The 23,666-nt window shown below is 41.3% G+C and overlaps 1 protein-coding gene across 7 annotated transcripts in view; it reads left to right on the forward strand.

Moving 5' to 3' along the window:
* CELSR1 (cadherin EGF LAG seven-pass G-type receptor 1) overlaps positions 1-23,666 on the forward strand; it is a 166,046-nt gene that overhangs the window by 133,967 nt on the left and 8,413 nt on the right. For 5 of the 7 annotated variants that reach the window (XM_054631425.2, XM_077179083.1, XM_077179084.1 and 2 more), the window contains exons 18-28: positions 193-402; positions 3,008-3,191; positions 5,875-6,018; positions 7,214-7,415; positions 7,741-7,908; positions 10,244-10,370; positions 10,740-10,940; positions 14,326-14,500; positions 19,770-19,882; positions 21,145-21,224; positions 22,777-22,903. In XM_054631425.2, coding sequence (XP_054487400.2) covers positions 193-402; positions 3,008-3,191; positions 5,875-6,018; positions 7,214-7,415; positions 7,741-7,908; positions 10,244-10,370; positions 10,740-10,940; positions 14,326-14,500; positions 19,770-19,882; positions 21,145-21,224; positions 22,777-22,903 — 1,731 coding nt within the window. The remainder of the gene's footprint in view (positions 1-192; positions 403-3,007; positions 3,192-5,874; positions 6,019-7,213; positions 7,416-7,740; positions 7,909-10,243; positions 10,371-10,739; positions 10,941-14,325; positions 14,501-19,769; positions 19,883-21,144; positions 21,225-22,776; positions 22,904-23,666) is intronic. The other 2 variants (XM_077179082.1, XM_077179086.1) reach the window with 1 other exon arrangement.

Genomic DNA, 23,666 nt, shown 5'->3' on the forward strand with positions numbered 1-23,666 from the left:
TCCATCAGGACCCTGGTGCTTTTCTGACTCTCAGTTACATCTGCCATTGAGTTTTGTTGCCAACTCTTTCTCAAGACAAACAAAATTTTGACCAAACAATTCCCGTGTGCCAAAAATTGTGATTGTCTTTGTAACTAGAATGAAACAAATACATGTGTAATTGGATTTTTTCTTCCTTTTTATCTGATTCAGAATGAGAAGTTACACCACAATGAGACCAGGTTGGATGGAGATAAAACCATACGGATCGTGAGAGCGCTGCAGAATGCCACCAAATATACACACAGCTTGTATGGCAACGATGTGAGGACAGCTTACCAGATCATGATCCAGGTCCTCCAGTACGAGAGCCAGCAGCAAGGGTTTGACTTGGCAGCCACAAGGGATGTGGAATTCAATGAGGTAAGAGAAATACTGTACACTGTGCTGAGCCCTTACAATTTCCCTTAAAAATTAGGTGGCAGTGGGTAATTAAATTTGTCTTTGACCAAGGTGAAGCTAATATTGTGTAATTGACTAATCTGTTCCACAAATAAGCCTTTCTTCTCAGATTAGAATGGGAAGTTGGTTATGCATGTGTCTATGCATGCATGTGTATGTGTAATACAAATATAATAGAATGTGCTTTTCTAAAAAATATCATCATAGTAACAGCCAAAAGAAATATTCCCCATATGAAAAGAAATCATCACATTAATGTGTTTTTCCTGGCTAAAATAGTTTTGTGTACTGTATTTATTTTTGTTGTAAAACATGTCTGATGTGATCATGCTCATTTAAATGTGCAGCGAATTAAGTCTGAGCCAGTTACTGACTCTGAAGGTTTCCTCTAATTCAGTCATGAGTTGGTACATTGAAAGACATTCCATATCATTGGTATTTTAAGGCACATACTAAAATGTGTGCCAGAGAGCTTCTGCTACTCAGAACATTGATGAAAGTCACAGTTATTACCAAAGACCTGACCAGGGCTAGAGAACAAACTGTAGCATCCTCCCTGTCTGGTAAAATATGTAGTTGTGGTGGAAAAATGTGAAATTTGAAGGTAGTTTGGGGTATTCTGTGATGTGATAATGTGAAGGCTGGATGACCCATGTCAGGCTTGTAGAGTTTTCCTGAGTCCCATGTGTACAGGGGATACTGTTCTCCACTCTTGCCCATACTATCACCAAGATCCTGGCCATGGCACAACACAGAGTCCAAGCTAAAACATCTGTTGGATCTGTGCTAGCAGAGCCCAGAGCTTGGGCACCAGCATGTGGAATGACCCTCCATGGGTCAAGACTGGTGTCTGTGCTGGCCAAAGATCTGTTTGGCTCCCTGAGAATGTGTGCTACACCCACATCACTGCTCACAGTACTCCAGGAGCATCAGACAGGTCAGGCAGACCGGGGATGAAATTGGAGAACCTGTGCAAAGCCAAGCTGCACCAGGAGAGGATGTCACTGGAGAGTTAGGAGCAGGAAGAAATGCAGCTGAGAAAATTCCTTAGTGTCTTGGGGTGTATAATCAGCAGAGAGTGGAGAACTTCTGAAACATTTTATGTTTTAGATGCACCAAATTTTAAGAGATTCAGTTTTTTCTTTCCTGTGGTATGTGAAGCAGGCCATTCAGATCTTGAAAAGGAGCTTCATTTCTAGCATGTTTTGTTAAGTAGAAATATGAACAATAAGCAAAAAAAAAAAAATGGTTTGGAAACATATGCTTTAATTTATTGTTCTCTGCACTTGGCACTGAAATTCATACAGATGATGTTTTCATGAACTCCCTAAATATTTTAGGATAGGTCAGGAATTTGAAAACTAATGAGTACAGCTCATGAATAAAAGGAGGCAACATCCTAGGCTGAGGAACCACAAGGGGGGAAGGAATTTTTTTTTTCATAATCCTACATAGAAGCCTGAAAAATAGATAATAAAAAACCATAAATAATGTTCACAAACACGGAGGAGGCCTGGTACCAAGTACAGTATGTGTCTCCTGCATTCCTGGGATCCATGTTGTGCTTCTCACCCTAGGTAAAGGTGGTCATATTGGGAGTTCTTTCAGCTCAGATACGTGCTTGCAGCCTCAAACAGTACAGACAGGATACAGACAGCTCCTTCTAAATGAAGCCTAAATATTTGTCTTGGCTATTTTAGAGCTTGTGGTGATTAATTCTTACTGCCATTTACGCCAATTTTACCTTTGTTAGGAATTAGGTTTTGTTACAACAACATAGTTCATATGTAACACCAAGATTAAAAACTTTTTCACTTTTTTCCTCACTTAAGCCATTTAGCACACTCTTTTGGGGTCAATCTCCTTCCATTCACCCTGAGGGTCCCTTTGCATATTTTTCCAAGAAAGGGCAGAAGAGTCAGGTCCTCAGAAAGAAATGCCTTTTTAATACCATTTGTAAGCAATGTAAAAATGGGGAGACAATGACATGATCTAAGCTTTCTTATGTATTTTCAACTTTGTCTATGCAAGTTAATATTCACTCTTAGCATTCTTCACTGTATAAGTTGTCTTCATTATCTAGGAAACAAAGCAAAAAAAAATTAAAAGAGGAAGTGATATTTCTATTCATGGCTTTCTTTTGTTTTTTAACAAAAAAGCATTATTTTGATTTATCTGGAGAAGTTCTTCAGTGTACCTGCTAAGACCTGTGCTTTTCATGTGTCTGATCTCTCAGAAACAAAGAAAACATGGATAGGTTCTCCTCCTGCATTTCTTGCTTGATTTCTTGTCATTAGGAGGGAGAAAGCAGGCAGTTCTCTTACAGTCTCCATTTTTGGCTTACTTTACTTGTAAAAAGTTTAGAGGGATTTGCTTTACATGACCAAAAAACCTCTGGGTGAGTAACTGATGTGTGTATTTTATATGGCTGCAGTAGAACATGCCTGCATTAAATATTTCATTATACACTTACCTAAGGCAGTCAGGCAAATAATTTTCAATACTTCTCACTTGAAACCCAGCTCTGTGTTTGATTCATAATTCAGGCTTGTACTTTATTTCTCAGAATATTATCAAAGTGGGTAGTGCTTTGCTGGACCCTGGCAACAAGGAGCACTGGGAGCAAATTCAGCGAACAGAGGGTGGCACCGCTCACCTGCTCAGGCACTATGAGGAATATTTCAACAATGTGGCCCAGAACATGAAAAAAACCTACATGAGACCCTTTGTCATTGTTGCTACTAACATGAGTGAGTATCTGTGTTGAAAACTGATCAAAACCCTTTTTTGACTCTTAAAAATGTGCTGGACAGAGGTGCTAGTTATTTGTTTCAGTAGTACCTACTGAGAAAAATCATTGCATTGTTTCAAATCCATCAAGCCTTGATCCATATCTTTCAGTTGTCATGGGGGCCTCCTGGGAAGTTTCTGATCTGTTTTGCCTCTGGACCATGCCACTGCTCCATGTGGCTTTTGTTGCAGTCATAGCAGTGTAGAGATAGTAGGAAGGACTAAGTTTGTAAATAAAGGTAATGCCTTTTGAGACCAACTAATATAATTGAATGTAGTACATCTCATTTTTGGAGGAGTCACACCAACACCACCTGCAGTAAAAAAAAAAAGTAACCCTACTGTTGATTTTGTTGCATATTATTGATCTTACTTGCATAGGTGGGGACTGCCCAGGGAGGTGATGGAATTCCCAGCACTGGAGATGTTCAAGAAGCAGTTGGATGTGGCATTTAGTGCTGTGGTCTAGTTGACAGGCTAATGATCTATCAAGGGTTTGACTCAATGCTCATATAGGTCTTTTCCAACCTAGCTGATTCTGTGATTATACCTCTGATTTTCACATGCTTTCCTAACTTGGAACCTAGTCAGAAAACCATCATCTGTAGAGATTCTTGTACTGAAAGGTATTTTCACAGAATCACCAGCCCTTCAAATGGCATCCTAGTCTTGCAAAACCCACAATCAGAACAAAATCTATGGGATCCAAAAGATCCAGAATGAGTGTAAATTGAGAAGGAAACATCAGGCATACCTTGTTCACCTATCACAGGAAATTTCTCCTCTGACAAACAAATAGCAGCTCCTGCACTTTGGACTGTGATGTATTTCATAGACATCTCTGCAGTGCATATGCAGATGAAGCACAGCAATCACAGCCTAGTCAGCTTCTTTCCCCATTTTCTCCCCTGCTCTCTCTATTTCATTTTCTTCCCAGCTACAAGCAGTCTGAGCTGAGGGGGTGTTGGTGATAGTCCTGCCCTGGGTGTGAGGTGAGATGCAGCCAGCTGACCTTCAGAAGTCCCTCACAAGCAGCATTGCTATTTGGTTTTTCTTTCAGAGGTGCTCTAAACTATATAAGCCTGAACTTGTGTTTAGCTTTTCAAGCTGTTGCTTTTATTTCAGATATTAAGAAGGCTTATGTGCCAAAAGTTGGTCTTATTTTCCCAACTACACCTGCTGTTATAGTAAGAATTTTAATTGGCTACAAACCTTGTCCCAAGAATGCTTTATGTCCACAGTCACAGGGGCAGAAAATCAAAGGCACGAGGCAGTCAAGTTACAAAGGCTGTAGCATCCTGCATCAATGGGGCATAGATTATTGTTGAACTATGCCAAACTGAAACACTTTGATTTTTCTTTAATAAACTGAAATATTTTCTTATGATTCAGGACTATGAGAATCAAAATATTTTTATCTTCATACTCAGAAAAAATGTGCTTAGGATTTTAATGCAACTAAACTGAGATGAAAACAAACCCCAGAATTTCTTGCAGGTTGTAAATCATGATTTTTTTTCAACCAGTTCTTCCTGTGTAAAGGAGGTGCGAGCTTGAGAGTGATGAGGCAAGTCTGGCCTGAAAGAGGTCTGTTTTCTTTTGAACAGTTTTTCCAGGTGAACATGGTGTTAATAGAGTTTCCTAATGGCTCATCTGGGAGTTAGTTAGAACCTAGGAAAGGAATAGGAATTTGTGGGTCTTAACGTGGATATTTCTTCATACAGAAATTTGCAGAGTATCACACCTTTTGGTGTAGGGTTACCCCCAGGACATGTAAATTGGCACTCAGTGACTTGTCCTAAATGAGAAAGTTAAAGCCAACTCAACTGCTTTTAAGTATTTGGGCAGTTTAACAGGCAGAGATGATGAGGTAAGCCAGGGAGGATCTGCCAGTGGAGGACTAAGGAGTAGTCCCAGATTAAATGCATGTTATTTGCTTCTGTCAGCTGACTTCACAATCCAACAGATGTAGAACTATGGTTTTGAAGCACTAGATTTAATCTTCCCATTAAAAAGCAAGTCTAAAATTGGAACATGCAGCACACACTGGAGCAAGCCAGCAGCACATGGAGAAACTCTGTGAAGCAGGAGCATTCACTGAGCAGCAGCCAGGGAAAAGCCTCTGAAACCCAAGTCAGCTGCTGGAGAAGTACCAGTGAAGTGATCTACCTCAAGATGGGTATTAGCAAAAATTTCTTCTCTGAAACAATTCTCAGGAATTGAAACAGGTGGCCCAGGGAAGTCACCATGCCTGGAGGTATTTAAGACATGTAGATGTGGCCCTTGGGGCCATGGTTTAGCGCCGGACTTGGCAGTGCTGAGTTAACGGTTCCACTTGATCTTGGAGATCTTTTGCAACCTAAACAATTTTATCATTCTTTATTTCCAAAGTTTCCAGTATGTTTTCATAGTATGAGATACTGTATTGTGAATTCCTTTCCACTGAACAATAAATGTATAATTTGATTAATGTAATATGATGCTGACACATAAACTTTTAGTTATTATATAAGGTGTTAACAAAAAAAAAAATAAGATTTACTTTCTATTTTGTGGCTTAAATTTTTTATCTGTATTGTGCAGTCATTTTAACCTTTCAGTAATGTTTCACTGTGGTGATGGGAAACTTTTATCCCCTCCCAGTTATTGCTGTTGACATCTTTGACAAGTCTAATTTCACGGGAGCTAGAATACCACGATTTCATGAGATTAAAGAAGATTACCCAAAAGATCTGGAGTCATCTGTTGTCTTCCCTGATACTTTATTCAGACCTTCAGAAAGGAAAGGTAAAACCCTTCTGCTGCTGTTTGGTGAGCAATTATGGGCAGCTCCCAGGGAGTGTGGTGGATCCTCAGGGAGCAGAGTGGTACTGGGGTGAGAGCAGGGCGATTGTCTGCACAAGTGAGCATTATTTAGGGATGGAGCAGCTGTGCATACTTCTGAGGCATTTTGCCTGCCGGCAGTGATGGAGGCATGGGGGGCTGTGGGACTGGCTGTACCTGTCTGTCAGGTCTTGCCTGCAGCCCCTCAAAAGCCCTGTCAAAGCAGGAGAAATGCTCTGCCTCTGTTCCCACAAGGATGGGATGGGATGGGATGGGATGGCTGCCCAGTGCCTGCAGTCCCACAGCTGCCTTCCTCCAGCCCCTGCAGAGATGGAGGGAGGTGGTGTGAGAGACAGAAAATCCAAATCTGGGAGCACAGAGAGGTGTTATCAGAACTAGGCAGCAAGGAAAAAGTCTTGACCGGGGTGATCAGGGAGAATGCATTGGGGAGTACCTGCTTCCCAGTGTCTCTGAAGTATCCCAAGACTGCTGCAAAGCACCACAAGGTTTTTGGGCAAAGGGAAAGAGGGTAACTCAAAATTCAATAGATGTGCCATTGTTGAATGTCTTCTGATTGAGGAAATAGTAACTCTCCTGAAAATAATAGATAATAAGCTAGAACAGCTTTATGACTTTTTGCTTAGAAACAGAGTATCTGCTTCTATGATTTGTATCTTTTCTGTAAGTCAAAAGAGAATGGGAATTTTAAGAGACTCTTCCAAAACAGAAAGCTCATTAAATGACAGAATTAGCAGGGAGAAATCTCATGTGAGTAGTTGGTGGGTTCATTAATACTATTTTTGCCATATATAAACGTACATGCAATTTAACAGCATGCATAATGTTTTAATGTTCTCCTAAGTTATGCATGGGATACTTATATACTTATGGACCTTTTAGCTTAGAAATTGCTTATTTTATAGCTAGACTAAATGACTTTTCACTGTTATGGTGAAAATGGTTATTTGATTATCAGCTATATAACTATGAATTGTGCTGAAATTTTATTAAAAATATCAAGTATAACATTAGAAGCATGCTGAGTGCTCTAAGCCTGGAGTTATAAGAACTCTAATACTATTGGCAAGCAAAATTACCAGTTTAAATGGTAGCTCTGAAGCTGTGTGCAAAGAATTTAATATTTGTGTTTGTTCCATAGCAGTGCCCACAATGAAACCTTCAAATCAGAAAATACCCTCTAAGTTGAACAGTGAAATGTTCAGCCCTGAGAGTGCTTTTGCAAAGAGGAAGAAGCGACACCCAGACACTGAGACACATCACACTGTTGCCATGGTCATTATATACCGATCCCTGGGACACCTCCTGCCTGAAAACTATGATCCTGACAGAAGGAGCTTAAGGTAAACCCCAGATCTGTTTGTGAATTGTTCAGGTCCCTTCTTCTGCTCTCTGAATGTGTGGGGGAGACAGAGCTGCATTTATATTGGCCAAAATTCATCAGTGCTGCTGTTCTCACTGCAGTACTGCCTCATGTCCTCCTCTGGCACACAGTGGGAGAATAACCATGCCAGAAGTGCCAGCAGTTTTTGGGAACACATCTGTATGGAAGGCTGTTGGTACACCTGCCTCACTTTCTGAGCAGAAGCAACACGAGATCTTCTATTTGCAGAATGTAGCTTTGCATTTTGATGTGTAGATCACCGTGCAATTTTTCTCCTTGTGCAGATTGCCAAATCGCCCTATCATCAACACACCTGTAGTGAGCACAGCCATTCACAGTGATGGGGAGTTTCCTCCCAACCTGGTGGAAAAGCCTGTCATAGTGGAGTATGCCATGCTGGAAACAGAGGAGAGAACAAAGCCTGTCTGTGTCTTCTGGAATCACTCCATCACGTATGTCTCCTGCTTGCTTTAGGGCTGTGAGTGACACTGTCTGAGTAGCAGAAAACTCCTGCCTGGGAAGATAATTCTGCAGGAAACCTTGTCTTGGTCTGTCTGTTCAACTGACAACTGATTTTTGGTGGAATAGAGCCATGTAGTCATTTCCCACCAATCTGAGAAAAAGGAAAATAATTATCATAACTCCTCAAACAAAGGATTAGCCATGCGGTTTCTAAGAAACACAGAGCTGTCGTGTCTTTCTGCAGGGTTCATTTTCACCCAGAAACAATAAATCCCACAATTTCCTTGTATTTGTCCATGCTATTTGCCCACGGATGTATGTCTGGACAAACATAGTCCAACTCCAGTGTCTGAATTCATGGCTTGCCTGAGGTCTTTAAGTCAGGGTTTTCAGGAGATGATTCAGCTCTTCCACGGGCTGAATCTTCTCCAGTGACTATGGACAGAGTAAATAGCAAACCTTGGTGCCTTAGCCAGGGCCAGTGCAAAAAATTACAAAACCAAATCTTCATTTTAGTGGAAATGGGGACTGAGGTTTCTCAGATAAAACTGGGAGAAAAGATTATGAATTTCTGAATCACAAATTTTTGACTCAAAAGTCAACGCAAAGGCAGTTGCACTGGTAAGAAACTTAACTTTCATTTCACCAGCTATTGTGAATTTGCTTTCATTTGTTTTAGTGAACAAATGGAGGGAGTGGAAATACCTTTTTTGGGACATTAGGCCTCTTCAGTTTATGGAAAGCAATTGTAATGTAGAAGCAGAATATGAGAGAGTATTTGACTCTCTAGGAGGGAAGTGTTAGGAAAAAGATGAAATGTTCTGAGAATCATTCATTTAGGTCTTTTGTATTCAGTAAAGTTCAAGATAAAGACATCTTTTTCTTGAAAATGAGAAAAATTATATGAGCTGGAACTGTATATGCTGATGTTTCATTGGTTTTATGGCATTGTGGAAACAGCACAGTCATGTTGGAAATATTTCAAGAGTGTGGATAAAACAAAAGAAAATGTTTTGAGAGGTAACCACATTCATATGATGCTTTCACAATATCATAAGTATTACATATATATTGCAATTTCCAGCTACAAACCCAGGTACACAGTGAGAGGATGACATGGTCTGCCCAGGGCAAAAGGAATAGCTGTTACTTGTTTCCTAAAAAACCAAAAATTTCAGTAAACCTATGGAAAAAATGCATTACAAGGCAATATCCTGTGCTGGAAATAAAACAGAAAACAAACCAAGGGAATGTGTGCCTCCTAGTTAAGGCTTCAGGAGATTATATCATTTAAAGGATCGAAGATGCAACAGAAATCTCTTATCTTCACAGTAATAAACTCTTCATTTGGCCACATGTGAAGTAGTGGTTTTGCTTGTATGCACTCTGTCAATCTGCTGATTGTGAGGGAATGGCAAGTCCTTTTTCATAAATTTTTAAACATTGTTTGAGCTTGAATAACTCATTAGCTCTAAAGTGATTCATGTGTTAGCTATTTGCTGGCAACTTCAGTGGCATTGTTATCTGTGTTACGTCTTCCTACAGCCACAATTGAAAAGCAGCTCTTACGTGGCGTGTAATAATGAAAGAGCTTTTAGAAAGAGAGTACTTTTTGAGAGGAAGTGATATTAAAATTTAACAAATATTTTATTGCTGAGTGAAAAAGAGGTCTTGTCATATTTAATTGAAAAATCTTTCAGTAACTGCAAGACTATTTTTATTATTCATTAACTTCAGAATGGAATAATTAATATTGATACAAAATAATTTCTGAAGTCACTGGATTTAACCATAACTGCACAGGGAAGAATTTTAAGGCAGCAGTTCCTCCCTATTGTTAATATAACAGATCTGGTATGAAATATTTATTAGAAAAGGTTTTAACCTTTTCTTGTGTACTTTTCAGAGGAACTGTGTAATGATATCATATTATTGCTGAAACATATTTCACATGACTCAAAACCATGTGTCCCGCTACGGTTCTGGTATTATTTACCTTAGTTACAGACATTTTGTTCAGTGCAATCTCTTTCCCATATTGGTTGTGTGGTCACTGACCCAAAAGCACATTTTAATTTATTTTTTTTAAACTCAAAACATACTGTTATAAACCCACAAAATCTGGCCAGCTGTCTTATCAAAAACTACTTCAACTGAAGGCCTTTTTACTTTGATAATACTCTTTCAGGCAGGTAACAGCTATAGATAATTCTGCCCTGGTACTTGCAGTCCTCTCTGGTTGTGCAGCACAAGCTGCCACAGAGGGCAGCGGAAGGTGAGGGGAGATTGGAGGATGGTGCTCAGAAATGCCTTTTTTCCCCACAGGATTGGTGGGACAGGTGCCTGGTCCTCCCGAGGGTGTGAGCTGTTTTCCAGAAACCACAGCCATATTGCTTGCCAGTGCAACCATATAACCAGCTTTGCTGTCCTCATGGACATTTCCAAACGAGAGGTGGGTAATGTCAGGATCGTGATTTTTGGAGACTTTGGTTTTCAAGGGCTTTGGCTCAGAGCTTGAGCTTTGTGTGTGACCAGGGCATTGTCAGCAGATCAGTCCCAGTGTTAGGAGTGTGTTGCCCATGCCTGGCAGCACCTGCCACTGGGTTTGCTGAAAGGACCTTCATACTTGGTTGGTGCATCCTCTGGGTGCTGCCCATACATGCTCAACATGTTTAGCAGCATCACCCACTCCTGTTGGTCCCTAAGTAAATCTCTATGTCGGCTCAGTATAATGAAAACATTGGCATCCTGAGTAGTAGATTTGATTGGAGGAAAAGGAAGGGAAAACCCCCAGAGTTCCTGTCAATCTGTCTTTCTACAGAATGGGGAGGTGCTTCCTCTGAAGATCGTCACTTACACAACCGTATCCATCTCGCTGGCGGCTTTGCTGATCACCTTCATTTTGCTGGTGCTGATCCGCACACTGCGCTCCAACTTGCACAGTATCCACAAAAACCTGGTGGCTGCCCTCTTCTTTTCTGAGCTTGTCTTTCTTATTGGAATCAACCAGACTGAAAACCCGGTAAGACTTACTCTGTGTTCATTGCTAGAGTTGTTCTCAAGCTTTAAATGAGGGGGTTCATATTGCAGCTTTTACCTTCTCCCATCTGTTTCACTTTCTTCTCTTTTTGGCTTCTTTTTGGCTTCAACACTTACTTGAAAAACATCAGATTTTTAGTGTATTCATGTGTGGTTGATAACATTAATAGCAATGGCAGGCAATAGGACTGTATCTTATCTTCAGAGAATATATGACAGCAGCCCTGTTGAAGGTTTATCCCAGGAACTGAACCTTAAATACTGATTTCTTCCTTCCTTTCCATTAGTGTGTTTTTTGTCTTGCTTTGCCTGTTCAGTAGGAAGCTCTCCAGTTTCTCCTGCAGCAGGTACCTCCCAAGCCCAAATGGCTCCTGGTGTAGACTCACAGGTTGTCGGTGATGTGGTGCTGGTCAGGTGCTAATATGCACATTGTGCACCCACTGGCCATTCTGGAGAAGCCATTTACCAAGCATGGGACAGCTTGCTACTTCCAAGATTCAGTAGGATACCTGTCAGTTTGCTTTGTGCCTTCCAGACACAGGGGTTGTTGGCTTCTGCCCATCATACCTGTTGACAAAACTTAGTGCAAGGATCTCCAGCATTGTGCATGTCAAGAAATGCAAGTTATGAATAGATTGAGTATGAGATAGATATAAGCCACACATGAAGTGTGTTCTGTACTTAAGACCTCATTGCTCTCTTAACCATGTGGCATTATATGTAGTCTTGCTGCTGTTCTTAGTAGCACCCATCCCAAAAGCCATGGCTGCCATTCAGACAGGTAAGAGACAGACAAGGGCTCCAGCACTGCCAGGCTGCACAGGCACCTGTGCCAAACAGGCTGGACACAGATGAGGGATGACATGCAACAAAATGTATGTCCTTAATAGATAGGAAAAATATTCAAAATGTTACTTTAGGGATTATCTGAACACTGTGAAGAAAATTTATCTTCTAGAAATTCATTAATGTATATGTTTCAATCTAATATTTGAGAGGGAAGTACAGTGTTGAGATCAAAACAAAACAACAGCAATAAAAAAATCATGCTGATTTCACATTATCCAACCAGCAGAAATAGGAGAATACGCCTACATTCAGTGAATATCATCACCATCATGGTAGAGACACCGTGGTGCCTAAACACACAGCCTCATTTGCTGTATAACTTAATCCTACATTGTCACTCAGGCTTCTAATATCCACTTGAGCTATAACATGCATTTTTAAAAGTATCTAACCTTGACTAATTTCAGTTTCCAGTAACTGAGTGCTGACAAGAACTTTTCCTAGTAAATTTGAGAGACCTCTCTTATAAAAATTGTCTTGCCAGGAAACCTCTATTTAATAGTATTTCTTTTGGAAAACTGTATAAAACTAAGCTGATGAAATTATTTAATTTCTAAGATCCAGGTTAGTCTGTTGGGTTTTTTCTGGCCTTCTTCTCCCAGTTTACCTTTTGAAAAATTGTGAATGCCAAACTGGATAAAGCTTTCCAGCTGGTTGCATCACTTCCAATTCTGCATACCAATATTCCCCTTTACCAGGAACTCAGGTCCTTTATCTGCTACTGTGGTGAGCTCTTCTGCAGTGACCTGCCCTCTGGGATATGGTCTCATGTCATGTGTGAACTTGTGTTGTCTTTGTTTCATTATATAAATGTTTGCATACTAAAATAACTTTGCTGAAAGGAGCTCACCTTGCCAATTGATACACAGCACTCTGTGTAACTTGACCTTTCCCATGCCTTGCTGAGCACACCACTCATTTTTCACTGCATTTCACTGGCAAGGGGTAGTTTTAGTTCTCCAACATATCTACTGAAGAGTTGGGGGCCAAGTCCACATCCCTACAGAATTTTACCAAAAATTATGCCATAAATGATGGCTCCTTATTTCCAGATTAATTTCATATATCATGAGGCACCAAGCAGAGGTTTATAAAAGTAGTAAAACAGTTCAATTACATCAATACCACAAATCCTAATGGTTGTACTTGGTGAGATTGTTCTCTTTTACTCCATCTCATTTCCATGTTTTGGGGCTCATGGTGTGATCATGTCCTGTAGGGTTACCAGGACTCAGTGAAACACCCCAAACCTTTAAACCATTTACAAAGATCTTTAATTTATAGAATGTATTTCATACAGCATAAGGCTGCTCCTTACAGCCTACCCAGACAATTTGAGAAGGTAGGAGGGCTGTAAGCCATGTCTGCTTCAGACAATTATTCATCTGTCTGTATGGAATGAGAGTTGTCTAACGAGTCATGCACTGATGAACATAAAGAGGTAAAGAATGCTGGAGCACAAATAATGCTGTGCTGCTTGGCACCCAGCCTGGCTTTTATGGGTTTCTGTAAATTAACAGTCACATTTCTGGGTGAGGTTTTAATCTTTCCCTGGACTATTGATAGAAAGTGATTTATTTTCTTTCTTTTTTCTTACCTGAAAAAGGTAATGTTCAGGGCAGCGCTCTACTCATAAACATGTGAGAATAGGAACAAGAAAAGCATTACTTACATAGAGGGAAGAAAGATGGTTTATTTAGTGAGCCACATTTTCAATAACACGTGATGTTATAATAATGCTGATGTAGTAAGTGAATCCAGAAAGTTGGCAGTCTTTGTATGATTCTTTTGCTCAGCAAAGAGGTTAAATGTACATTAAACAGGGAAATGTACATATCTGAGCATTACACCATGAAAAACCACTAAAAAGTCATGCCAAAGTCTGAAAGCAGGGTCAGTGCTGCACAGGAACAAAAGGCTGCAAAACACAATGTAAAACATTTTCAAACAAAAACTGAATGGTTCCACAAAGTTCTCTTAATTCAAGCTTATCAACAGATCCTTGGCAAAATTCTTTGTTTGGCTTCTGAAAGGACAAGGTTAATTGCAAGACTGCAATTCAGGTGTCAGATGCTTGTGGTCATTCTTGTTTTCACTCATCAAACTGTTAAGTTGGGAGAGAAAATTGGTTAGCATATATTACAGAAGGGCAAGTATCTGAAGGTCATAGGTTTCAAGGTGGCTATTTGATCACAAAGATGACTTCAGCTACCAGTGTGCCCATTGTAGCTGTTACTTTTAGTCTCACTGTGGACCTGGTCTCTGGTTTCAGCAGTCCTTAAATTTTGCTGCTCTCAGCCTGACAGAGCTTAGTGATCCACTTTACTTTAAAAAAGCAAAATCTCTCACGGTATGAGCAGGTCTTCTTAAACTCTGAAAAACTTAATTAAAGGCAGTATATTTGTTCTGCCAAAATCTTTTTATTACACTTGCCATTAGCTACGCGGGGGGAACGAGTGACTCACTGGGTTGTGATTCAGAAGAGCAATTCTAATTTCCCTGCCCTTTCCCTTCTGCAGTTTGTGTGTACTGTGATTGCCATCCTCCTGCATTATTTCTACATGAGCACCTTTGCCTGGATGTTTGTGGAGCAGCTCCACATCTACCGGATGCTGACTGAAGTGAGGAACATCAACTTTGGGCACATGCGGTTCTACTACGTTGTTGGCTGGGGCATTCCTGCCATCATAACAGGTACACTCAAGCACCCCAAAAAAAGCTTAGTTTCCCTGCCATCTTCACTGGCCAGGTTCAGGGAAGTTACCCCATGCCAGACAGCTATGGGAGTTTTCCTGAAGCAGGGCAGCATCGAGCCACGTCCAGCAGAAGTCAGCCTGAATTTGGCAGATCTGTGTACCAAATGTTTGTTGCCCTAGCTGAAGTGATACTGATGGTTGTCCAGCAACAGAAACATAATTGCGCAGATTAGACCAGGACTTGGTAACATTGCTTGGGAATAACAATATTTTTATTTGAACAACTTTGCCAATAGCTTTCCAAAATTTTCCTTCCCTGTGCTGGTACCTCCAGATATGGACACACGGTCTCTGAGGTAACTGTGGTGGCTTCAGAAGCAATGCTGCCTGCCCACAGGACATTACTGCCCTTCACTGGACCTTCCCACTGCCTACTGCCAACCAGCAGTAAATACTTCTGAAGGGAATTTCAGTGGCTCTGTTTTATTTGGCATAAAACCAAGCTTGGAATACTAAAGCTGCCTTTTACTTAATTTCAGATACAAAGGCTGTAACTTTCAGCTGAGGAAAAGTAATGAAAATCTGGAGGCAGTAATCTTTTAAACCAGTCCGGAGTGATCTACTGGAACACATCCATCTCCGCCCTCACCATGCCTATTTTTGCCACAGACATTTCCAGTGTTACCCTAGGCACACGGTGCTGTGTTAATTCAGGCAGACAGCTCCTCAGGAACTGTGCTTCATGGAACAGTTGGAGTGGGCATTTTTGGTTCAACTGTTTCAGCATGTATCTGTTGCCATATGGGAAATCACATCATAGGCAGGCAGTTAACTTTTTTCCAATTAGTTTTATTTTTACAGATAATATCATACTGTCAGCAATGGCGGAGCTTTAGATGTCTCTTAGATCAAACAAATAGCTATCACTCATGTACACTTGCAAAAATATTATGGAACAAGTTAGATTTAAAAATACATACTTGTTCTTTTTTCTGTGTGTTTTAAGAAGGTGTAATACAAAATCACAGGGTAGACTGGTATAGGTTAATTCTCTCTTCAGGGAGCTGGTAAGTTTTTCCATACATTTTGTGCCTAATAATTTCTACTTCTATCAGTTTATAGTAGAAAGCAGAGCCCAGAGGGCTCTGCCATTTTAGACTACCCCAGACACTTAAAATAGAAATTGTCCTTGAACTTCTGAAGCATTTCAGACCTCTGTGACTTCTACCAGTGCATACAGGACTACTGCAGTATTTTCAGGAACACTGAAGTGCAATCAGATATTTGGTAGCATCATTTCTAGCTGAAAAGAAGTATCATTAAATAACAAAACTAATTAAATTTCAGAACTCATTATCTTTAGAAGAATTTTGTTGGAAGGAGTTTCTGCTTAAGGTTACTTTCTCTCCTGAAATCTAAATTCAGACCTTCTCAACAGCAGTATTATGCAATTTAAATATCACAAGCATACCATTTTTACATTTTTCTACCTAGTCTCTGTGATATGGAACTATTTTACACTTTTGAAACTTTCCAGGTTGTGTCCTGCAATTCAATCCCCAAATCTACTGAATTTGCAGTTCTGTTTAAATGAAAAGGCAGATCCCTATTACTGAGAAAGTCAGGGAATTTTGTGAAATGAAAGATAAAGAAAACTAAGCCTTCATTTTGCCCTTCCAGGCTTATAAATCATCTGAGGGGAAAATTGTTTCATCATAAATAGCACAATGTAGGATTTCTTGCCTCTAGACAACTTGTTACTGTACATATTTTAATTAAGCTTATTTATAAATTTTAATTTATAAACAGCAAAAAGGTTCCAACTTCATAACATGAATCCTAAACATTATTTAAATTGGTTTATGAGAGAAGGATTGTTTCTTTTTCTTAGTTGTGGTATAGTCTAGATATGGGAAGAAATTTTAGTCTTGGGACATGTAGAGGACTTTTTTATTTTAAAGACAAATACCATTTCATCTTCATCATAACTATCCTGAGAGGGGGAAAACCCCTCCAAAACTACAGTAGCAGTGGCTTTTTGTATATTATTTTTTCTACTTTCTATGCTCAAACTGATATTCATTTCAAACTGGGACATAGTGGTCCTAAGGCATTTGTGATGGGACCAAGCTCCTTGAAGATGGGAACCTTGGCCTTTAGAGGGGGATAAAACTTAGTAAAATGTTTACTCCAATGGGGAAGAACCACATTTAATTACAGCAGAGAAATGTAAAGTGCCGTGAATAAGAATAGGATAGAAGTTGTGAGAAAGCTTACAGCCATCAAAACAGTGTGGATCTGGAATAGTCCTGCATTGGGAATGATAGTGGAACATTTTAAATCAGCTTTAAGCTTGCTCATTTTAAAGTGTAGTTTGATCCATCTTGGAGAGGGATTTTATGACTTCCTTGCCACAGGAGCAAAGAGCTGAATTTGGCAGTCAGCAAGACCCCCCCCAGTTCTGCCTGTCTCTGTGGCAGCACACTAACTGCTTGACATATGTGTGCAGTGACTGCTTTGGCATGGAGAGTGCAGCCCTTGTGTTAAAACAGGTTCTTACAGAGCCCTAAAACCAATATCCCCCAGAAACTGGCTCTTTTCGAATCCTAAGCAAAGGAATTAATCAAGAGAGAATTGAGGCTGTCCCACGGCTGCCTGAGACACACATGGCTGCTGAGCCCTCAAGAGCTCAGAAGGGTCAAAACATGCTTCTCCTGCAGCCCTTGGCACACTCCTGTGTGTGTGCTGGGGATGGGTGCTGGTCTCCACAGGACTCTTGGCCATAGGACCAGCCCCAGTTCCTGCAAATGTTAGCAAGGTATCACTCAGCTTGCACACTCGGTCTGTTAAGGGCAACCAGGCTGCAGCATTTAACTGATGTGCCAAAATATTTCTCAGCATTACATTGCATTGGCTTAATTCTGCCTTTGAGTAAAGTGTTATTTCACGTGTTGTTGACTGCAGTAATATTTGAATCATGTACCTGAAGACTGCAATTTGCCCCATTTGTTTAATGGAGAACTTCAGGGTAGGATTTTGAGAGTGAAAAAACGTTGCTGTCTGCCAATTACTCATAGAGCCAGAGTCCCATTAATGGGCAAATCCAGTCCTGGGAAACAGACTGTATCCATAGAATTACATCTGTATAAAACACTTTATGGTCCCTTAATCATTTATGGCTAATTCTTTCTGGATGGCAACTGCTGAAGGGGGTGGTGGAAGGGCCAATGGGAGCAGGAAGGGAGACTGGTCCTATCTCATTCCACATTTCAGTGAAAACAGATCCAATATCCACTGCTTTGCCAAATAGCCAGTTTAGTTTTCATAGACCATAGGCCTGTACCAGATGTGAATATTGGCTGTGGGCCAGTTCTAAGCAGCAAGAGTGAAATGCAGCTACCTTTCGCTTTCTCAGTGTCCTTTCATCAAAGCGTGCAGGCTTCAATTCAGAAAAAGATGACTCTAAATGCACGAGCCCTCCTTGCAGAGAGCAGCAGTGCCAGCAGCCTTGGCCCCTCTGGAGACAGGACAGATGCCCATGGCCCTGGGTGCCCCCATGCCCAGACAGCATGCTGCAGCCACCTGCCATATGCCACTGGCCACAGGGATCACTTTCTGTGCCCTGGAGAGGGGAGATCTCTGCAGACAGGGTACACCTGTCTCAAAGGGGGGAAAGGATCTTTGCACAGGAATTACAGGGCTCATTAAAAGAGCTTTAAACCAAGTTTGAAGGGGGAAAGGGATAAAGCCAAGCTCACTGGAGGCAACTGAGGGCAGAATGCCAGTGTTTGTGGGACAGCATGCTAGTGACTCCTTCCATCTGCCATCTCAGTGGAGGCTGGGGCTGGAGATCCATGTGGCAGCAAAGATGCAGGTGTGTCTGTGTTAGAAACCATTGGAATGGTTACCTTTGTTAGGGGGCATTTTGACTGTCTAGAGCTTGATTTTGGTGAAAAAGAGTTGAGTGTTTATGGGTAAGAATCGTCAGGAAGGACAAGACAGGTACCATGGTGAGTCTATTATAGACCATCCAACCAGGATGAGGAGGCAGAGGTCTGTTGGAGGCCTAACTCACAGAGTCTCTTGGGAAGCAGTCATGAAGGGCAAACAAGTCCGGGAAGGCTGAAGATTCCTCAAACAGGATGCCCTAAAGGCACGGGAGAAGCCGTGCTCCCCATGTGGTGTAAGACAAACCAATGGTGAAGGCCAGCCTGGATGAAGAGGGAGCTTTAGCTGGAGCCAAGGGAAAAATGGAGGAAAAAGCAGGCAGCTCAGGAGGACTAAAAGGATGTTGTGATCATCCTCCTATACCAGCACTAGTGAAGCCACACTGTGAACCAGTTCAGTTTTGGGGCCCTCACTACAAGGAAGACATTGAGGCACTGAGCAAGTCCAAGAGCAACTGGTGAAGGGTCTGGAACACAAGTCTGATAAGGAGCAGCTGAGGGAACTGGGGGTGTTTAGCCCAGAGAAAAGAAGTCTCAGGGGACACCTTATGTGAAAGGTCTTTTCCAACCTAAACAATTCCATGACTCCATGATTTTGCAGGCCAAAGGCAAATCCCAGTCTATCACCATATGAGCAAGGTGTAGATCACCAAGTCAGACAGCACTGTAAATCAGCAGGTGAATGCTGGGCTCAGAGACCCCCTTGGAATTGGCCAAGTTTTGAAAAATAAAATAATAGAAGGTGTGGTTTTAACTCAATTGCCTTGGGGCATTAACTCCATTTCAGACAGTGCTGAAAGCAGGATGAGGCACCTGGGATGGCACTTCAAAATGAATCTCACCTGAGCTCAAGCACTTAACTCCCATAAGTTCCCAGGTTCCTTTGTTTCTGATGTTATTTTAGTGACAGTAAGTTAAGAATGCAGTTTTTTTTTTCATAGCATAGACATCTCCTCAGTTATGATTCATGTCATTCTGCTGCACAGGCTTATTGAAATTCCTCAACATGTCACTCACCCTCAAGGCTCACACTGTATGAGAATGACTATAAAACTGTGCTGAAACAGAATTAATTTGGGACTTGCATTTTTTGTCATTTTTATGTAGCTGAACTTTGTTCAAGTTGGCAAAACTCAGAGTATTGTTTGATATGAAGTAACCAGGATGAAGATTTTGATTTACAGAAGTTGTATTTCAATTTTTGCCTTCACAGAATTTCCTGTTGAATAAATTTTGCCATGGTAATTTTGTTTATTTGAAACTACATTTGGCTATAGGCAGCACCTTTCTAATTTACTTTTTCTCCACTTTGTGACACAGGGCTTGCTGTTGGTCTGGATCCACAAGGCTATGGGAATCCTGATTTCTGCTGGCTGTCTGTTCATGACACCCTGATCTGGAGTTTCGCTGGGCCCATTGTAATGGTTGTTGTTGTAAGTAGGGGGAGTTGGCATGCAGAACTGTCTCTTCCTTACTGCTACCTTTCTCCTAAGTTTTGTCAAACAGTAGTCATGCAAAGCAACCATGTTTTTTACATTTAAAGCAAATGTACTTTAGCTTGCATCTATTTCTTAAACAGACAGGACATGAGCTAAGCTCCTGGAAATCAGAGGGCTGCTTGCCCATACAAAGATTGCTTGTGGAGCAATGGCTGTATGGCCTATTTGTCATTTGCTTTGTTCCATTTTTGAAGGGTTGGTCTGTGAGATTAGTAAATAAATCAACAAAATGAGCCATAACAAGTCACTTCATCCAGAAGTCCTAAAGGAATATTAAATATTTCCACTTTCAGGAATTTAAAAGAATGGGCTGCTGTTTAACTTCTCCTTACAGCTTCTCCATCAAAGTAACACCAGAAGATAAATACTCATGGTTTAATTCTTATCTTGAATGCCAAATGCAAGTTCTGGTCTCCTTGCCTCAAAAAGCAGACCTGGAAGCAGTGTAGGTTATGGTCACAAACCATCAGAGACATGGGAAAGCCCCCACTGGAGGACCAACAAGTGGAGTCTTAAGCCTAGAGAAATGAAAGCTGCAGAGAAGGGAGGAAGGAGGAGCCTGTAATGGTGTGTTGGTCTGGAGAAAATGGCTGTGGACCCAAGCAGTACCAGGAAGTGGCAGATCTAGCAGAAACAGGACAAGCTGCATAATTTCTCCATAGCATTTTAAGTTAGAAATTCCTAGAAACAGGACAATGGCAGTGGTAAAACTCTACATGGTTTTGGAAAGTGAGTGATGAGACAAATTCTCAGCATTAATATTCACTACAAGTGAATAAGTACAAATGCACCACCAACCTAGTACCTCCCAGCTGACATGGAATCAGTGGAAACTGGAGGTTTATTCAGAGTAATTATCACTGTATGCTCTGCGAAAAAATATTCCTAAATTCTGGTTTGACCAACTGAAACAAAGTGCTGGGCTGAGGTGGACACTGATTTGGACAAGGACAACCATTCTTTCCCTCAAGCATCTTTGCATAGGGTTTTCTTACTGGGTTTCAAGTGCCAGGATGTCTTTGACTATGTTGCCTTGAAACAAGGTGAATCTTGGAATTTAGGGACCTGTAAGTTGAACAAGAAATATTCTTGGTGCACACAAATCATTTTAGGATAAAAATTGCATTGTTATTGAAGATAAAGCTGTAACAAATGTACAGAAAGAATCCATGCTGTTATTTCAACTTGTCTTTCAGATAAACACTGTCATTTTTATACTCGCAATGAAAGCATCATGCAGACGAAGGCAACGTTCATTTGAAAAAACAGGAGTCGTGTAAGTTTCAGTTCACAAACCTGTAGATGTTCTGACCAGAAATAATAAAAGCCAGAATTGCCTAAAATCAAGTTTTGGAGCAGGAAATAAAAATGGTTTTTTGGAGTAGAATGTTGGTAGAGGCGTTTGGAGCTGCTTCACCCCACCCTCTCTTGGAGTCCCCTTGGACATCCCGTAAAACTTCCACCATGGTGCTCTGCACCACCAAGCGTGGGCAGGAGAAGGGAGAAGGGAAAGATCTATCCTCCAGGTGGTGTCATTGCAGTCCTTCCAGGTCTTTCATTATTGTCTCTTCTACACTGTCACTTCACCTCTGCCCATGGCATGTCCAGGACATGCCATCATTCTGGGTCTCCCTGTGCTTGTCCACGGCTCAGGAGGGTTTCCCCTCTCAAGTGTCTGGTTGCCAGCTGTGTCGTGGCAGAGACCCATTGACATTCCCTTGCTGAGGGCAGCCTTCCTGCATGCCATGCTCAGTGGGATGAGCAGCATTGCAAGTTGCAGCCTGCCACCTTCCTGAGCTGTTGTGACAGCCTGTTCTCATTAACATCTGTTTTGCCCAAAGCTCAGAATTTACCTGTGAACTTGAATGTGATTAGCTAGCAGCAGTACAGCCCCTTGGGTTTGATTTTTTTTTTTCCAATGAGGTAGCTGTATGAGATTTCAAATGGCTGCTTTCATTTTTGTTTTTCAGCTCTGGCTGTAGGGTACTATGTACACACTGGCATGGCTTTTCCACCCCTGGTGTCCCTGGAGCTAGACTTTGTGGTTCTCTGAACCCTAACCCTAACACTAAGCTTAATGAAAACTAGAATCTGAGAGTGAGTTCTCTGGCAACATGGGTGGCCCAGTTAATAGCAGTGTAGAAGGAGCAATGTTGGTGCAGTGCCATGCTCCCCTTGGCATGCCCTTTCCAGCCCCAGTTTCCATGCAGCTATTGGCTTTGTGCACTCTGAACCCTGACCCCAGTAGTGTCTGGGTGTTGAGGATGAGGTCTAAATCTCCCTAAACCAAGGAGTATAACTGCTACCTAAGGCAGCAATTTTACCCATAATATAAAACTTTTGCCACTGGATTTGTTTCTGTCTTTTGAAAAGTGTCTGTGGAAATTGTATTTTTAAGCAAACAAAATTTCACTGAGTGCCCTCAATCCAAAACCTTGAGTGGTAATGTTGGGAAGGAATGTGAGAGTGAAGGTGACAAACTGAAATGAGATGGACATGGCCATTTACTGCCCAGACATGTTCCTCAGAGTCATCAAGGCTGAACAGCATAGGCTTGTAAAACAGTCAGATTTGTTTGAAGAAAGTCTTGGAAATGAACTTGGAAATAAATCACCTTTTTAAACATGAACATGCTAAACTGTGGAGTGTTGCTGTGAGAGAGTTGGAAAGTTGTGGAAACTGGAAGTTGGTGAACACTGCCCTAATTTTCCCAAAGAGCTTTTCCAGTTGCCAAATTGTTGGGCACATACCACCATCCATGGGGAGAAGTTGGGCTGTTCTCTTGTATCCCACCACACTGCAAATGTCCATCTGTGTTTGCTTTACAGCCCTGTGCTGAGGACAGCATTCCTGCTCCTGCTGCTCATCAGTGCCACGTGGCTGCTGGGGCTCATGGCAGTCAACAGTGATGTCATGACCTTTCACTATCTCTTTGCTATTTTCAGCTGCCTGCAGGTAAGTTGGGTATCATCTTGTCTGTGGTAGGCCTTGATGAGTACACTTCTACACCCAGACCTCCAAAAACCTGCTCAGCATGAGCTAACTTAAGCAAACCAGAGATCTCAAGGCAATTTTTGCTTTCTCTTCTCAAGGAGAGGGTTCTTTTCACTAAAACTATAATTTTGAGTAATTATGTCTCTCACTGTTAATCATTCTCAAGGTAAGTGCACTACCATAGTAACCTGTGGACAGTAGGCAGGTATACCTCTGTCATTCTAGAGACAAATTCTTTGTTACTGTGTTCTGTGTGCTCATTGTTAAGTCATCCTGTTGCTATTGCAAATGAGAGACTGCTATATTTCACCCAGAGTCAATGGCTCCAAGTTCAAGGAGCCATTCCACAAATTAAGTTACTGTTTAAAGAAATGAGACAAATAAGGATTTTCAAATACAATGTGAGTTGTATTATGGGTTTCCTGGGTTGCCTGTCCCAGTTTACACAATTGTTGATTAAAGACACAGAAAATAGTTATTTGTAGGAGACCTGGCATGGAAGTAGTGACAGAGCTTCATGTGGTCACAATTTGAATGTGACCTAGGATGACAGTAACTGCCCTAGCAGGTGCCTGCAGTACTAAAACAGCTACTGCAGGACACTCAGCTGCAGCACAACAGCCACAACTTGCAGCCACAGAGAAAACAAAGTTTGATGGGTCCCCTTTGGAGTCAGCTGTCAGTGCCCTGGAAGCACAGAAGATAGGTCAGCCTGGAGCAAGGT

The sequence above is a fragment of the Agelaius phoeniceus genome, chromosome 5, assembly GCF_051311805.1.
Source record: "Agelaius phoeniceus isolate bAgePho1 chromosome 5, bAgePho1.hap1, whole genome shotgun sequence".
NCBI lineage: Eukaryota > Metazoa > Chordata > Aves > Passeriformes > Icteridae > Agelaius > Agelaius phoeniceus.